The 12,398-nt window shown below is 41.1% G+C and overlaps 1 protein-coding gene across 2 annotated transcripts in view; it reads right to left on the bottom strand.

The window, feature by feature from the left end:
- XRCC3 (X-ray repair cross complementing 3) overlaps positions 1 to 12,398 on the bottom strand; it is a 506,399-nt gene that overhangs the window by 184,074 nt on the left and 309,927 nt on the right. For both annotated transcript variants that reach the window (XM_044074505.1, XM_044074504.1), the window contains one exon: positions 6,548 to 6,760. In XM_044074505.1, coding sequence (XP_043930440.1) covers positions 6,548 to 6,760 — 213 coding nt within the window. The remainder of the gene's footprint in view (positions 1 to 6,547; positions 6,761 to 12,398) is intronic.

Raw genomic sequence — 12,398 nt, 5'->3', positions numbered from 1 at the left:
AAGTGGTCCTTTAAGGATAGTTCCTATGGTACGTAGGAATAGGGTAGACTAGCAAATGTTTTAAATTTTGTAACTCCTTACCCTTTTCCTGTACAGATTTAAGGAGCTCTGCAGAAGCTGCACCAAAAAGAGCCTTATTATCAAGTGGTGCATCCAGCAATTTGGTTTGGGCTTCCATGGGAAGGGGCTGTAACCTCACCCAGGAATATCTTCTCAGGACAAAACCTGAGGCTGCAGATTTGGAAGATGTCTCTACCTCATCATAACTACACTTGCTGGAGTGCCTGATTACCTGAGAGCCGGTAGAGAGCAGAGTTGTGACTTAGCAGGAGAGTCTGGCACATCTGGTATAAGTGCAGAGGCTTTTGATAGGGTATCTAAAACCTAGCCATGTGTGTTAGATAATTTAGGGTTCTGATGGCTAGAGTGGAAGAAATATAAACTTTCTTCCCAAGCCTATTCATAAATTTGCTGTCCTTGTCTGTGGGAAACAGAGAAGTGGAAGGTAGCTGTCTGGAAGATTTATCTGCTTACACTGCTATGAAGGCAGGATCTGCAGGGGGGAGTTCCTGAACAAGAATTGTGTATCCTGAAGAACTATATAAAACCAATCTGAACATTTGGAAGCTGGGGGCTGAGAATCAGGGGCGTGGCATATAGCCAGAAAGGCATCATGAAAGGCTGGGAGCAGGGGAGGGACTGCAGATTGGGAGGGCCGGTCCATCTGCAGTAATTCAAAGCCTCTCTTTTTAGTTTCTGAAACATCTAAGGCCTGCCATTTAAAATATTCTCTCATAAGAGAAATGGTGCCCCCAAAGGAGAATTCTTCCCCTGGAGATTCAGGACTAATAGTGTCCTACTCCTCAGGAGTAATGAAGTCCTTGGGGGATTCAATCCGGGAACAATAAATAAGGATTCTTCAGAAGAAGAGAGTTCTTCCTCTGAATCCTCTAAGGCGTGCACAGGTCAGGGGCTAGTTGTGGCACCTGAGACTTGAGGGTCTGGAAGGCTCTGAAAAGATTTTGGGAAAAGGCTTCCCATCCAGGAGCTGGTTCTGCTTTTCTATGTTTTAATTTCCGTTTCCTCTTTAGAGGAGTAGAAGGATGCATTGGTTTAGAAGCTGACATCCAGGAGGATGAAAAGGCAGGAGTAGGCCCCTCCGACACCACAAGTTGTGGTTCCACCTCAGCATCAGAAGCTGATGGCCTGATCAACCTCAGCAGACATACTCTGGTTTCTGCCGAACCGGCTTCCACCATGGTTCCTGGTTCTAGCTGTGAAACGGATGTCTGATAGGACCATGGGCTAACATCTGCCTCAAGAGTCTCACTGGACTCTTGAGGTGCAGCATGGGCATCAGGCCTACCTTTCTTGGCCTTATTCAGAGGCAGCTCGTTGGAGGTACCTACCTCACCCTCCATGCCTAATGCTAGAAGCCAGAGTCTCTGGTTTTCTAAGTAAAGTTTTAAGGCAGTCAGACAGTTGCATAGCGTTTTTGATGCAAAAGACTTCCAGACGTCGCAAGCCGTATGGTCGTGGCCTTCACCTAAACAGAATAAGCACTTATCAAACGTGTCCTTATGTGGAATTTGTCTTCCACAAGCACACTTCCCCTTCCTAGCTGACATGTATATTTGAAAAGCTATAAGTAAGGTAACAAAAAACCCAAAGGGGTACTTATCTGTATCAGACAGCCGAAACAAACGAGCAAACTGATTCCTGGAGCTGGCGATCAGAGGTCCATAGATCACTGTGACAGAAAAGTTCTGAAGTGGGTACATGTAGACGTCACTTTTACAGCTGACGTTGGTTTATGGCTCTGACATGCAACGTTGCATGTACCCCTGTTCCTAAGACTTTCGTATACTGGCCGGATATCCACTGCTGCGGTCAGCAACCTACTTACAGTTATGAATACTGCAACATGAGAATAGAAGGACATCAGTTGGTTCACTCTCCTACCAGGGGTACAAACGAATATGGTGGTGGTGGGGGGGGGGGGCAATGTTCTTCACCCAATGTAATATCTTCACTCGTCAGATCTGACCATAAGGCAGTATTACTTGAAATAAAAATTAAATTCAGGGATCCAGTGAAACCAAAAACCTTTAGGAACTATTCCAAGGCTAACCTCTCTCAAGTAAGCAACACCTTGGCTAAATTCCAATTATCCCCAAACCTAGTAAACACCATAAAATGCACAGAGCTATTTACAAAATCTTTGTACAGCCATATTGATAGCTGTATAGAGTGAGCTGGCTCACTTGTATTAAGAATAAGACTAACTCAAAAGACAAGCCACACTGGTGGAATCACAATATCAATCAGTTATACAACAAAATAAAAAAATCTTGGCCAAATATAAAAGGAACAAAGCTATACATACTTAAAGCCCCCTAACCAACCTAAACAGGAAGCTAAGATGTTAATTAATACTTCAAATGCTAAATATGAAGAGAAAAATAGCTTCTCAGGCACAGGACAGCCACAAAGCTTTCAATGGCTATGTCTGTAATCTCAGAGGAAACACACAACAATGTGCAGAAAGTACTGTAAATGGCATCACCCACACTGAACAGGAGGCCACTGCCAACCTTTTTGCTGACAAGTATAGCTGAAATCCCCCCCCCAACTCCCCCGCCCCCGATAGTCTAAAGGAAATATCACACAACACAATCCCCCAGCCATTACTAGGGAACAGGTCATCAATGCACTTTCCAAGACCAAAAATACTGCACTGATGGGCCTCAATAACATACCAGGATGTTTAATAAATAGCATGAAACATGACCTCTCTGGTCAACTTGAATCACTTTTCAAATGGAACCTTCAGTCAGGTTTTATGCCCAAGGAATGGAAGATGGCTACAGTCATTCCCCTGCAGAAAGGAGGTCCAACCATTGATCCGGGTAACTTCAGGCCCATAAGTCTTACCAGCCTCATATGTAAGGCCATGGAAAGAATCATCATGGACATGATAAATGAGGATATAGGTAACCTGCAAACACTGGACCCATCACAGTTCAGCTCTGTTAAAGGAAGGTCATGCCTATTGAATCTAGTGGACTTTTTGAGAGGGTCACCAAAGTATTGGATGAAGGTAAGACTGTGCACACACAGTTTGCCATGACCGGGCCAAGGCTTTTGATAAAAAAAACCCACTCAAGCATTATAGACAAATTCACTAATTTGGGTATAAACCTATTCATCATCACTGGATAGCCAAATGCCTCACTGATAGGACCCAGGCGATCAAAATAGGTGAGGCCACCCACTAGTGGAGTCCCAAATGTCTTGGTACTGGGCCCGCTGTTTTTTGGCATCTATTTCTCTGAAATGGAAGCAAATGCTGAAGGTTTATAGCTGACTAAGTTTGCAGATGATTGCAAGCTGGGAGTTATCGACTCCCTTGCAGATACTAACATTCTTCAAAGAGGTCTAGCTCTGACTAACAAATGGTGCCAAAGCCATGGTCTTAATCTCAGTGCTCATAAATGCATAACTGTACCCTTTGGGAAGTCAACCAGCCCGGTAATTACCATGTTGATAATACACCCCTTACAGTCAAACCCAGTGGTCAGGGATCTGTGCATGCATGTAGACAATAGTCTTATCTTCGACCACCATGTGGCGACAGTGGTAAAGAAATTATTTTATGTTGCGCGACTTATAAATAAAAGCATGGCATCTAGGTCCAAAGAGGTCATTATCCCATTGTACTCTGCCCTTAACAGACTAATCATAGGGTACAATGCTCCCTCTGGAATGCAACTTAACAGGCATTTGCAGCAAAAAGTGACCTCAGAGGTTCCTTACAAAAAGGATACTAGGCATAACCAACCTGCCTTATGCAGATTGCCTTGAAGCCCTTTCCCTCTACTCAGTCTCCTATAGACTGCTCAGGGGTGATCTATGCCTCGCTAACAAGGCATCCACAAACCCCACACTTATGAATCTCCTACACATTCTTAATTCAAGGAGTACCACAAATACAAGATTCAGGGACCAGAGTTTTGTCTGTGACTTAAACAGAACATCCAAACAACAAACCCCTTCTGCACTGACAGGCTGTCCCCCTATGGAACAGGTTTCCCATCCATGTGAAGCTAAGTTTGTCTATTACCCAGTTTAAGCACAACCTAGAAAAGTGGATGGGGAATAGGAAATTTACACCAGGCCTGGTACCCATATCCCTTATGGACAGGGTTAGCTTATAAATCCCTGGCCCAGAATATCCTGTTGATACAGGACATCATTATTATTTCAGGAAAACTTGGCTAGGCCCCCCGGTCATTAGCCTAGTAATATTCTATGAATCTATGGACAGAAGCAATATTAAGTTAATGTGCTGTGATCTTTAAATGCTGGGGCCAGGGGTGGGGTGTAAAAGTATATTGATTATGTAGAATTAAGATAATTTCTCTTATTTTTACAAGGGTGGATGTTTAAATTAATGCCATTGGCTTAAACTACAAACAAGTATTTTTGCAGGCAGGAAGGCTTAAAAAGATACAATGGAGAAAGCCATGAAAAATGCAAAGTTACTTGAATCTACGGAGATATTAGCTTATTTTGTCCCATTAGCAAATGTTCATTGGTAGTCAAGAAGTCTGCAACTGAAGGCAGTTGTATATCCTGTTATGAGTGAAATTTACAAAGATTCCTTCATGCATCTGCAGAGATCTTAACCGTATTTGTTTTCTCATTGCTGACTACTTTTACATGGAGACAAGCTGGTGCAACCAATTAAACTTGAGAGTTTTGAGCATTCTTTACTGAGGGAAATGCAGAATTTAAAGGTGCAAAAGCAAGCAATTCAATGAACAAATAAAGTTGGAAATTATAGGAAATGAAGAGATAGTAGCCTCATTAACAGCCTGAATACTTAATACATTTAATAGAACATTATACAATTTAGTTTTAAGGACAGCCATTGCCTTTTTCCTTAGGGCTAAGTTAATGTTTTCTGAAAGCATAGAAGCTGTTTTTCACATATGGGAGGGGAATAAAGATAAGAAAAGAACAGAAACCAATTAGTGTAATTGGGAACATGGGCTGTAACATGGACTTTAGCATGGATAACCTTCATTTTAGGTTCGGTAATGCCTGTGAGTGCAACTGTTAAATTAGGGCATTTGTTCCCATCTGGAGGGCTAACTTCATTTTTTGAAGATGTGCACATTTTTGTATGTTTGTTCCAAGTTAACAGGGATGGGAGTGTTCAGAAAATGTATTTTTTTGTTGTTTTGAGTGTTTTCATTAAAACAAAGTCTTGAAAAATGTGACAGGTTCAAAGGGAAATGAGAAGAAACGACTGTATAAAGGATCATCCTGCCAACATTAATGTGTTCATATAAGACAAAAGTTGGAAATATGCATTCAAAACAACAACAAAAAGCAGACATGTATATTAAGTGGTAACAATAGCTTTTTATCATAGTGGCTGCGCTATTCACATTATCTTGGAATGTAAATTGCCTTAACAGGTATCAACAAAAAGGAAAGATAAATTAATTATATTAAGAAATGCACAGTGTAAATAGCGATGCTGCAGGAAACACATTTGGAAAAAAATGAGCATGTGAATTTAACAAAGAAATTATTTCAGGATATTCTGCAGAATATCAGGGAGAAAGGAAAACAACCATGCTGATTGCTTAAGGGGCACCAACAGTGATAGAATATAAAAAAAAAGTAATGGCAAATTTGTGGTAATAAGGAGCTATTGGCAAGGGAGGAAGATTATGCTGGCATGTATTTATATGCCATCAAAAACTGCTATTAATCAGCTTAAGAAATGTTTGAGAGAAATAATCAGCTTTGGTGGTGACAATCATGCAGCACTTGGGGAAATACCTTAACAATGGCCATTTTAATATGCTAGTGAGCATGAACAAGTTAAATCAGGAAAGGATCTTTTGTTGGAGCAAATACACACGGCAAAAGATTGCAGGCTTACTTTTACCTTTCAAATCCCAATGCAGAGGCAGTACCACATGTCTTAAGCACATAACACTACTAAATCACTGGCAGTGGTGTCATTCTAAAGCATTAGAACATCATATGAGAGCCTAAGACAGAAGAGACAATAACCATCAAGGTCCTGCTTAAACATATAGTAAATACACTGGTACTCATTAGGTTTGGAAGTTCTGCACTTTTTCGTTCAACAATGGATGCAAGCATTTACTCTCAACAACTGTAAGATGGTCAAGACAGCATGTGCAGGGACACAAAACCAGTGGTATTCTGAGTTTACAGGGATGCTTTTGTGAGCCACAAGGGGCATGGTACCATGAGTACAGGTTTTGTGATTATTAGAAGGGATGCACAGAGTGAAAATGGACAGTTAAACCTACAAGTAACCTACAACAGAAGGTCATTCAAAATGAAATTTCCTTGATTATACTGAAGATGTTGATTATGACCAGTTTAAGACAGCTTTAGTGTATGCCATCATTCTATTACCTCTAACAGTCTGAGAAAAAAAATGTACTATTACAATGAGCAGTTTTCTGTCAGAGTAGGCAAATATTCCATTCTTTACCTGGTTGATGCAGAGAATGGGGACCACATATCTATTACTGAGACTAACAAGTGCACCTCCAAACTTCTGCAAATGCTTGGCTTTTGCAAACGAGCTTTTTGCTTCAAATTCACAGCGGAACAATGCTGCAATCGAGTCAATGACAACTAAACGGACCAGGCCTCGTAACAGAAGTATTGGAATCCTTTTAGCAATGCATTCATCTAGAGCTTCCTATAAAAACAAATATGAATAATTGATATGAAACATACTCTCTTTAAGAAGATTTCACAACATTAATTTGTATGAGAAATAATGCAGCAACTAAAGTGGTTAAGTGCATTTTTTGCTTTCATACCTAAGAAAGCATTCAAAACTTAAGTCCTTATACCAAGTTCATATTAGGACTTTTTACTCTCACAAAGTACAGACACATACAACTATGCATTATACTGTATCACAACTACTAAAGAAAAGTACAATAACTAATGAAAAAAGAAGCAGAAATCTTATTTATTATACTATTTACCATATACCTATTAGCTGTACTACTAACAAACTGTGATATGTTATGTGATTTTTTACTGATTATTTCATTATTGTTTAAAATACTGACTATGATGTTATTACGTGGAGCTTTTTCTCTCCGGGCCTGTGCTGAAAATGGGCAAATTTGCCCAGTCGGACTTCCCCGGTAAACAAATGTTAAATAAATAAATAAAATTTCTGACATCTTACTGACATACTATACCGTACTCTAAATTTTGTAAAAAGACGTTTATTATCAGATGATGTCACTAAAACCATGTGAATTACTACAGAAAACAAAGTAAGAAAACTTTTGCTACTTTAATTTTTTGTTTTGTTCTACATAGGACTGGGTTCAGGCTCCTAGGTGGTGAGACATTTCCCAGTGGTACGTTTGGTTGAGGACACATGACTAAAGTGACATTCAGTTGCATAGACATACGGCTGTTGCCAATTCCCTGTGTGCAAAAAGAAGCATGTAGTGCCATGCACACAGCTTTGATAACCCAATGCAAAAGGGAAAATAATGCCCATAGCCCCCCCAAGACACCCAGAGACAGTATGGCAGCCATTAGTAGCAGGCTGCACAGTAGACATGCCAGGGGCAGTGAAAGTGCAGTACAGAATGGGCAGTGCCTTTATTAATGGTATGTGTGTGTGTGGGGACCATTACCCCCTTTACAGTGTCTAGGGAACATTACCTAAAACGCATACTGGAGCATGTGTGTGACAACAGTAACATGCAGCATGTCCTCATGCTGTAACATATTTCTACATTCTGCACTTACATAAGCATGTCCTGTACATTGATCACAACATACTTTATTTCCCTTGCCCACATGCACTTTTCTTACTGAAGCTGTGGCCATGCAGCTCAATGCGTCTCTTTGCCCACAGTGAATATTCAAGACATGTTTCTGCAGCTGAATGGCATTTCAGCCACGCATCCCCATCCAAATGTACTACAGGAAAATGCCTTGCTGCTTAAGAGACTGATCCCTGTAAAACTACATTCTCAGAAGAACAAAAAAAGTTGTGTTTGGAACTTACCATAACTAGATATTTGAGTAGCGTCGCTGTTGCAGTCTTGTAAACACTTGGTGTACTGAAGATGGGTTAAAATTAAATACTAAAATATGCAGTATCATCACATTTGGTAGGCAACCCCTACCCTCAGCATAATGCATTGCCAAGTACACAACTACAAAATGAAAACAGTGTAGGATTTTGGAATGTGGGTTGATAACTCCCCATCTTTTGATAATCCTGTGAAAAAAAGTAGTCAGGAAATCCTTCTACTTAGCAGAGCTAATTACCAACAGAATATCATCCAGATCTAAGGAGATTATCATTCTTTTATATTCAGCACTGATTAGACTAGTTAATGAGTACAATTCCCCTTTTGGGATGTACCTCAACAGAAATTTCAGTACAGAGGTTCCTTTCAAAGAAAATCACACTTACCAGGAGAGGCTGGAAATACTATCCCTTTATTCAGTATCATACAAATTTTTGAGGGCAGACTTATGCCTACTCTACAAAGCCACTAGAGATCTGGTCGTCTTTGATCTCCTATACTTCCGCATGTCTAATACCTGTGCTAACACCAGAAATAGGAACCTAAATCTTCACCAAAAGATAAACAAAACACTGTAGACAGACATACCTATCACACAGTGCCTCCCTCACCTCTAGAACAGACTTTCCCTGCCGGTTAAACTATGTGGCTCAATAGCATATTTCAAATGGAACCTGGATGAATGGATGGGTCCCCACATATTTTCATCTATGAATCTGAAAGTTCCAGAGAGAAGGGCACACAAAAGAAGGGCAAATGTCTGATACAATAGAAAAGAGGGGGTGGGTGAAATTATATGGTTGCCACCCTAACCCCTGCAGAAGGTTGTCAGAGAAGAATGGGGCAGTGGCAAGAAGCATGGACTACAACAATGAAACTTCTCAAATATTTACAGTTATGGAAAATTCCGAACACAACTATACTGTGTTCATCACAGTATTCATTGTTGCAGTCTTCAGTTTAGAGAAGATTCCCAAAGCAGTCAGGAGGGAAGTAGATTAACTATATGGAAATCAGTCCTTGCAGGGCAGCAGATGCAAATGAAATTCCTGAAATGTAGTGCTTGAAACAGGTGTGTGCAGAGGATCAGGTTGCTGCCTCTAGGATGACTTGGGTGGAAATGTCCATAAAGAAAGCTTTGGTAGCAGTCATAGCTCTAGGGGAGTGTGTTCTAATGTGGTTTGGTACTTTTTTCCATTATGAAGATAAAAGAAACAAAAGAGTTCCCAGCCACTTGGAGAGGGTATGCTTGTTCTGTTTGCCCCTCTTTCCCTTTTGTAAAATAGACAAACAGCTAGTTCAGTTTCCTGAAATCTTTTGTTCAATGCAAGTAAAATCTTAGCTGTCTGTGCAAATCCGGGGAATGCAGGGTTTTCTCTCCTGAATTTTATGACCTAGGGGAAAATATTGGGAACTGAATGGTCTGATTCAAGATCAAGTCAGTAACCATTTTAGGTATGAAAGAGGAATTGGTACAAAATACCCTTATCTTTGTAAAACACTAAAAATTGTCCCTCGATCATTAATGCTTGCAATTACAAAACATGCCTAGTTGAGGAGACTGCCACCAAGAAGTGTTTTCCAAGAAAGAAACTGAATAGAACCAACAGGCTGCTGGTTTAAAGTGGGGAAATGTCAGTTTCTCTAACATGCAGTTAAGATCCAGTGGTGAAGCCATCTGTCCCTTGGGTGGACTAAGATGAATCACTCCTATCAAGAATTGCTTAGAGAAGGTGTAGAGTAAAAAAGGTGGTGGTGGGCAAAATGAAATAGCAGAAGCCTGAATTTTAACTGACCATATTTGTAAAGGTCTGACAGGTATCCAAGGAGCAATGCCATCTTAGACTTTCTGAAGTCTAGGTCCTTGGAATGGCACCAGAAAGAGAACCTTTTCCATACTGCTAGGTATGAATTTCTTTCACTGAGTTTCCCAGGCTTCTTCACAATGTTTATCATATTCTCCGAACATTTATGCCTACCTAGGATTAATGTGAAATCACCCAGGCCTCAGTGTGGCCAGACTGCAGTGTAGCAGAAATCATTTAATCCAAGTTAGAAGATCTACTCGCTGGAGCAGTGTGTCATGTTTTCCTCTTGCATTGGGGTAAGACTATTAGAATAAGGCAATCATCTAGGTGGAGAAAAATTTGAATGCCCTTTGTCCTCCTGGAAGCTATCACTGAAGCAAGACTTTGTGAATACTCTGATTGCAGTGGATAAGCTAAAAGACAAGTCGAAGGGAAAGGTTTTGAATTGATACTGGTGTCCACGATCCAACTTTTAGGAAATTTCTGTGCTTTCTGATTATGGGATGTGAAGGTACGAGTCCTTTAAGCGCAGGGAATGCTCCTTGTGGAATCAAAGATAACAGGTCCTGCAAGGCAAGGTGAGCATTTTGAACACTGGCACTTTCAGTAAAGTACAGTTTTGTACCTACCATAAATGTAGATGTCCGAACTGGACAGCATCTGCAGTCATAACAAATGGGTTGTCCTGTCGTCAGGCAGCCCTTCGGTCGGCCGGATTCCAAAGTCTGGGTCCGGCTTCGGCTGATGTCGCACTTCACCCGACGTCATCTCTGCTGGTCTTCGGGTATAAAGGCATCAGCCGACGCCATTTTCCTCAGTGTTTCTTGCCCCAGATGCCAATTGCCCTCTTGGAAAGCTAAATTTTGGATAAATGCCAATGTTTCCAAAATAATAGAAGGCAAACACAAAAAATAAACATGTATGTGCATATATACAAACAAATACACCATAAGAGACCCCCCCCAGCTAGCTATTAGGAGGGTATATACCCTAGGAGTACCACAGAGGGGAAGGAGGGAGGGTAATCCTGACTGCAGATGCTATCCAGTTCAGACATCTACATTTATGGTAGGTACAAAACTGTACTATGTCCTTCATGGATGCATCTGCAGTCATAACAAATGGGTAGAATACCATAGCCAAACTAGGGGAGGAGGAATAAAAATTATGGTGTAGTCAGGATCCCTTGCAGTACAGCAGTGGCAAACCCTGCTCGGGATCTAGAATATAGAGGTAAATTATAATGCTTGGCAAATGTATGCACGGAGGTCCAAGTAGCCACCTCAATAATGTCCTTGGTTGCCACTCCTCTTAAGAAAGCTGTGGTAGTGGCTGTAGCCCTTGTAGAATGAGGTCTTATGTTCTGTGGAATTGGTTTTCCATGGTAGGAGTAACAGAATCTTATGCAATTTCCTATCCATTTGGAGATTGTCTGTTTGGAAATTGCTTTTCCTTCCCTTCCTGTTGCATAGGCTACAAAGAGCTGGTCAGTTTTTCTGTTACCTTTGGTTCTGTCCAGGTAGTAGCGTAACTGTCTATGTACATCCAAGGTATGCATTAGTCTTTCACCTCTGTTTTGTGGATTGGGAAAGAAGGTAGGTAGGTGGATTGCCTGGTTTAAAGACACTCTGGATACCACCTTAGGCATAAATGTAGGATTAGTTCTCATGGACACCCTATCTTGATGGAAGATTAGGAAGGGTTGCACTGCCATTAAGGCCTGTAGTTCCGAAACCCTCCTTGCTGAAGTAATAGCCAGTAGGAAAGCAGTTTTCCATGACAGGTGTTGTAGATCTGCTGTTGCTGCTGGTTCAAACGGAGGGAGTGTCAACTTTTCTAGTACAAAATTCAAGTCCCATGCTGGTAATGGTGGTTTCCTAGGAGGTTTTACATTCTTGATCCCTCTGAGGAACTGCCTGAGTAGAGGATGTGAAAAGACAGGAGGATCAAAGCTGTATTCTGCTGAAATAGCTGATGCATGTATCTTGATGGAGGAATAGGACAGGCCTGTATGTAGAAGCTCTGCCAAGTACTCCAGAATGTTAGCAATATCTATGTTCGACACATCTTTTCCTCTTTCAGTACTCCAAATGACGAACCTTTTCCATTTTCCTGCATAGTTCCTTCTTGTTGAAGGTCTGCGGGCTTCAAGGATAATGTCTTTAACCCTTTGTGAAAGGTCTGGGTTAGTTACTGCTATGTGATGTTCCAGGCAGTCAGTTGCAAGGTTTTTAGGTTTGGATGTATGATGTTGTAGTTGTTCTGAGTTAACATCAGAGGCATCAGGGGTATTGACCACATTTTCTCCCGAGACATGGTCCTCAGCAATGGGTACCAGTGTTGTCTTGGCCAGTTCGGAGCTATCAGAATTATCCTTGGACGTTCCTCCTTGATTTTCAGTAGTACCTTGTGCATCAAGGGAAGAGGTGGAAATGCATATGCTGTCAGGCCTTTCCAG

The sequence above is a fragment of the Protopterus annectens genome, chromosome 6.part0 (genome assembly GCF_019279795.1).
Source record: "Protopterus annectens isolate FY-2018-M chromosome 6.part0, PAN1.0, whole genome shotgun sequence".
Classification (NCBI taxonomy): Eukaryota; Metazoa; Chordata; order Ceratodontiformes; family Protopteridae; genus Protopterus; species Protopterus annectens.
Note: the sequence above shows the minus strand (reverse complement) of the source record. Positions and strands in the feature narration are given on the sequence as shown.